The sequence below is a fragment of the Leucopleurus acutus genome, assembly GCF_964270905.1.
Source record: "Leucopleurus acutus genome assembly, chromosome: 15".
Lineage (NCBI taxonomy): Eukaryota > Metazoa > Chordata > Mammalia > Artiodactyla > Delphinidae > Leucopleurus > Leucopleurus acutus.
Window position 1 is genome coordinate 80,480,709 of NC_139157.1, and position 6,000 is coordinate 80,486,708.

General features: G+C 52.0%; 1 protein-coding gene across 1 annotated transcript in view; it reads right to left on the bottom strand.

Moving 5' to 3' along the window:
• The window catches only part of LOC309972198 (regulating synaptic membrane exocytosis protein 1), a gene marked incomplete at both ends in the record, with an annotated part of 218,748 nt that extends 213,080 nt beyond the window's left edge, over nt 1-5,668 (bottom strand). Inside the window, 2 exons of the mRNA XM_082855719.1 lie at nt 644-1,506; nt 5,331-5,668. Coding sequence (XP_082711845.1) covers nt 644-1,506; nt 5,331-5,668 — 1,201 coding nt within the window. The remainder of the gene's footprint in view (nt 1-643; nt 1,507-5,330) is intronic.
• Between the last annotated feature and the right edge of the window lie 332 nt (nt 5,669-6,000).

Here is a 6,000-nt window from a genome sequence, read left to right on the forward strand (position 1 = left end):
AACATCCATGCCCTCATCCACTTACAAAAACAATTTTTCTTGTGACGAAAACTTTCAGGATTTACTTTCTCAGCAGTTTCTAATATACCGTAGAGCAGCGTTAGATACAGTCACAGTCACCTTGTTGGACATTACCAGCCGCGCTTCTAAATCCTGCACGCGCGCACCTGCCAGCCAGGCACACGCGCCCCCGAGCACCCCCGCTCGCGCCTCGGATCCCAGCACACGCGCCCCTGAACCCCCCCTCGCGCTTCGGATCCCGGCACACACGCCCCCAGCCCCGCACACGCGCCTCGGATCCCAGCACACGCGCCCCCGAACCCCCGCTCGCGGTTCGGATCCCGGCACACACGCCCCCAGCCCCGCACGCACGCCTCGGATCCCCGCACACGAGCTCTCGAGCCCCCCGCTCGCGCCTAGGATCCTGGCACACACGCCCCCAGCCCCGCACGCGCGCCTCGGATCCCGGCACACGCGCCCCCGAGCCCCCCGCTCGCGCTTCGGATCCCGGCACACACTCCTCCAGGCCCGCACGCGCGCCTGCATCCCGGCACACGCGCCCCCAGCTCCGCGCGCTGACCTCGGATCCCCACACCCGCGCATCCAACCCCGCACGCGCCCGAGCCCGCGCGGCGCCGCTCACCCTTCTCGCTGACGCTCTCGCTCTCTAGCTCCACGTCCTCGCAGCTCGTGTACTCCGGCGTGGACACGCCTTCCTCCTCCGAGCTGCTCACCGACATCTGGCGCCGCTTGCCGCCCCTCTTAGCGCGATGCGGCTTGGGCGGAGACGGCCGCACGGACTCGGACTGGTCGGAGCTGAGCGAGTCGTTGCGCAGCATGGTCTCCACCTTCTCGCGCTTGGCCTTGCGCACGAGGACGGCCGCGCCGGGGTCCAGGCGGCTCTGCTTCCGGAGCGGCTCCGGGACCCTGGGCTCCGGGGCGTCGGCGGGGCCTGCGCCGGGCCGGGGCGCCGGCGGGCTGGGCTCGGCGAGCGGCTGGGCGCCCGGCGCCCGGGCCTCCGCGGTCCTCTCGGCCGAGTAGGCGCGCGGCGAGGCGGGAGGCGAGCCCCGGGCGGCGTTGGGCGCGCGCGGGCCGGGCCTGCCCTCGGGCCCAGCTGCCGCCTCGGTGCGCGGCAGGGCCACGTCGCTGTGGCGCCGCTCGTGCCTGGCGCGGGACATCCGCGCGTGCATGCGCATCTGCTGCTCCTCGGGCGGCGGCTTGACCGGGTACCGCGCCAGGTTCGGGTCGCTGCGGTACCGGGTCTGGTACTCCTCCTCCTTCCTCTGCTTCTCGGCCTCCACCGCCGGGCCGTTCTCGCGTTTCTCTGGCACGTCGGGGTAGTCCTGGGACCGGCCTTTCTCGAGCCTTCGGCTTTCCCGCCTTTCCTTGCGCTCCCGTTCTTCCGTGGGCCCCTCCGCGGGCTGCCCAGAGGCCCTGGGCGCGCGTTTCCGCTCGCCCTTCGGCGCGCCTTTGCCATTCTGCTCGGCGAGCCCTGGGGTCTTCTTCCTGTGATGCACATAGGAACGTCCAGAAGGAGAGCAATGTGTAAAGCTCAAGGCGAAGACCAGACTCCAGAAGCATCCTTGGAAATAATTATTTATACTTCGATGTCTAATTAAAAAGCGAGGTGATACAAGAACTACATCAAACCTGTATATCTGAGTAGCTTTCTACATAAGGCTCCTTCGTCTCACAGCATATTCCGGGCCTTCACAACTGGCTTTCAGACTTTAAATTCTCCATAAATTAACTAGATCATTTTAAAAATCAACAAATTAATTCAGTAAATGAACAAGTTTTATGAACCTCTGCTTGTGAATCAAAGACTTTAAAATGTTCTCGATAAAAATAATATAGGTAATAATCGAGGAGTAAACGGTAATACACACATATCAGTTCAAAACGATATATATATATATATATATATATACCCCTGATATATATTTGGGCAAAATGTATTAACAATCTCTTATTATAACTGAAACTTTTAAAGAAACGTGAATCCAAGTGTGTCCATTTCAGGAATCAACTCCAATAGCACTTCCTCAATAGTAGAACGAAAGTACTTTTTATGAGATTATGTGCACCCCACCACTTTTTAGGGAGACGGTTAGGAAGAATAAATGGCTGAACCTTAGCCTTCATTTTACCTTCCCCAGGCAAATATAATAGAAATCTTGAAATTTTTGAAATAATTTTTACTTTTTCCTCCCTCTCCCCATCCCTGGCCTTCTCCCTCATTTCAGAAAACAGTCCAAAATGTGTAGCACAGGGAACTGTATTCAACAACCTGTGATAAACTCTAATGGAAAAGAATACGAAAAAAGAAACCCGTTTTGTGTCCTACTTTTCTCTCCATCCTCTGGGAGGCAGTGGCAAAGATAAAGTAACAGAAGAGGGTTTGGCAGTCTGAATCTTTAAGCTATACTGTTTAAGATACCCCTTCCAGCCCTTCTGTACACTGGAGTCCATCTGATTTGGGAAAGGCCCAGCATCGACCCCAGAAGTTACAAAAAGGGGATACCTCAGCTAAGCATTCAGGCACTGTATGCTGTACTATGCAACTAAAATGGGGGCAACCAAGGCTCTTTTTGGAATCCCGAGGTCCATAGAGAGGGCTTTCCAGAGAGAACATTGTTTGATTGGAAGTCCCAAAGCAGGATTCATGAACAAAATTTGAGAATAATATACAAGATGGGAAAAAGTAGGGCAGTTTCTGCTGTGGTTTTTCCAAAGTAGTAGTTGCTAAGCTGTGGGGTCAGTTTGAGGAGGGTCTGGTGACGATGGAAAGAAAGGGCAAAGGGTTTCCAGTGGCTCAAAATAGCAAAATAGAAGCATGTCCGATGCTGCTTGAGGCATTTAGATCGCTCGGCCCTTTGAAGTGGAAGGGGTTTTCAGGGAGGGAGGAACTGCAAAGGTAGTATTGCCGTTTTCCAGTGTAAGGGGTCTACTATGAATACAATCGATCATTACCAAATAGAGTTTTCATAAGAGTGACGAATGCACTGCAAACTTTTAGTAGCTCATTAAGGCAGAGCTGTGCTTGCTGGAAGTTTCTATTGAGTCAGTTTACTTTTTTTTTTTTTTTTTCTGAAATGCTGATAAATGACACTTACCTTGCAGAGTTTGTGTGAGGATTAAAGGAGACACCATCTGTGAAAATGCTTTATGAAAGGATAGAGTATTATGCAAATGGGACTTCTCCAGTCTCTCTGATTCTTTGCTTCACTGAATAGACCTTTTCTCACCTCTACCTTAATTGTTCCATTCCCACTAGCTCCTGATGAGTGTACAAAGTAGGATCACGAGTTCTTCAGTAGTTTAAACAGACGGCCATTCCTTCTGTCTTCCTTCTGTCTCTGAAGCAGGCCAACCCTGACTGGTACCCGGCTCTCCTTGCCTTTTCCTCCAGCCCCACGTCCTCATTGTTTTCTTAAGTATTTATAGAATCAGAAAGGCTATTTGCCCTTATCAGTCTTTTTCAGATTTCATCAGAAAGCCTCTTCCTGGCCCTTACTCTTAAATTCTTTGTAGTTTTTCACCCTCTATCTGAAACAGGACTCATATTCTCCCTTTAGAGATTTTACAACCCCCAATTCTTCCTCTTCTTTAAAAGAGATCATATTTTCTGAGCCATCCTGAACTGCCCCTTCGATATCTTCATCTCCCCTTAACTCAGCAGTTTCTCACCAGTCCTGCCATCACTGAAGTGGCTCTTGTAGTCTTCCTGTCATGGCCTTTCCTGTTCCGTCTGCCCACCACACGTTCCTGGCTGTCCTATAAACCTGAATTCATAAGACACTCCTCTTTCCTGTGGCTCCCAAAGGACTCGTGTTTGTATTTTCTAGCTCTGATCACATCACCTTTCTGGGCCAGTTCACTGCCCGGGGCTCTGTCTTCTCTCGGAGATGGTGTGGTCTCTTCCCCAGGATCTGTGAGAAAAGGGACCCTGTACAAAGCATCTTTATGCCCTCTGGTTCCTGGCGGTGTTCAGTGATGGTAAACACACGGCGGCTACTGGCTGCATTCACTGGAGGCCACCCAAGGGCCAGCTGCTGAGCACATGTGCTCATTCAACCACTGCAAGGTGCCTGTGACCCCTCGTGGCAGAGCCAGGCCTGGAATCCAGACCTGTTCAGCTCTGAAGTCTTTGATCTTACTGTGTGGGTTTTGTTTGAAAAAGATAGCAGAAGCCTTCCGTGGATCCTACCCTCCCACCCAGTGGAATAAATAAGGGTCACACAGACAAAAAGCAGCCACGCCTAGTGATAACCGTCTGGTCCCCCAAACTCACAGCCTCGGGAAGAAAAGGGCCACGTCCTCCTTGTCAGCACTGTTGCCTGGTGCACGGCATCCTGTCTGGTCACAAATCCACTGTTTTTTTTTTTTTTCTTTTTGCGATACGTGGGCCTCTCACTGTTGTGGCCTCTCCCGTTGTGGAGCACAGGCTCTGGACGCGCAGGCTCAGCAGCCATGACTCACGGGCCCAGCCGCTCCGCGGCATGTGGGATCTTCCCGGACCGGGGCATGAACCCGCGTCCCCTGCATCGGCAGGTGGACTCTCAACCACTGCGCCACCAGGGAGGCCCAAATCCACTGTTTTGAATGAATGACTCAATCGACAAATTGAAATAATCTGATCATGTTAGCCCAGGCTTACAATCCTCCGAGGCTTTCCATTATTTCTAAGATAAAGTCTATGAAATTTAACCTGGCTAAAAGGCCCAGTGTGACCTAGGCACTCAGACCCTACCAGTCACCTCTTCTCCACTCGCTCCCCTTCTCTGCTACTCACCCTCGAGCCCATAGCATCTTTCGGGCTGTCCCACCAGCCTTGTTCCTTCCGGCCAGGTGCCAGCGCCCTTACCTGGAGCACCCATCCTGCCCTTCACCTGGCTCATCCCTAGTCACCTTCAAAGCTCAGCGTAAAAGAAAGGTCCTCTAGGAAGGCTTTGCTGACGCACCCACACACCCTCCAGTGGGTCAGTCCCCCATCCTCTTGTCTCAGAGCACACTTTCAACTACAGGACTCACTCAAACAGTAAATAAATGGTCCAAGAGCTGTTCTCAGTTCAGGGTTGGAAGTTAGTAGTGCAGGTGGGTGACTGAGTCAGATGACTTGTTTACATCCGTGCATGAAAGACAAGCTTCTCGGCAAAGGTCTCCTAAGGAAGGATACATTCTAGACAGAGACAGCCCAGGCCCAGTGTTGCCTTCCTCATGGGCCTGAGAAGTACCCCTTCCACATACCCTAGCAGTTAAATTCTTGAAGATGGCTTTGCTCTCCATCTAAGACTTTGCCTTTTGCTTAAGAGTTGATGACCTCTTACCTGTCTCTGGGAGGCTCACTTCTAGACCTGAAAGAAGCCTGCTTCTGCTCAGGCCTCCCGGCTTGCTGCGAGGGCTCAGCCCCCTTTCTCCTGTCGGGCGGCACGCTGTGGGGAACCTGGTCCTGGGGAGAGGCAGTGGCTGTGCTCAGGGGGGTCTGAGACCTAGATCGCTCCTGCAGCCGGGATTTCTTTTCTCTCGGGGCCTCAGAACCAGCGCCTGTAGCTGTATCGCTGAGGGTTCCATCCTGACTTGCCTGCTGAGGGCCGCTTCCGAAGAACCACGCCCCCGATTTGGTTAAGATTTCTTGTTGCTTTCGACACAAATTGCATACCCACATCACCTATTTGAAGAAGAGAGAACGATATCAATTCTTTGCACTATTTGGAAATTATTTATTTTCATCACACTAAAATATCCCTTAAGGAAGAAAGAATGGTTGTCATCTTTATATTTATCCTTGTACATTTCTCATGAAAATGATCTTTGTACAAATCACCGTCAAGTATATGAATGCCTGGACCGAGATGCATCTGAAATCATAGACTTCTGGTAACCAGGATAGAGTTTTGCTTGGCATTTCTAACACTATGATTCTGAGTTGCATATTACCATGTGTCCATCACATTTTGAATGACTGTCTTTGAAGTTTCATTTAAAATAGCTTAGTAA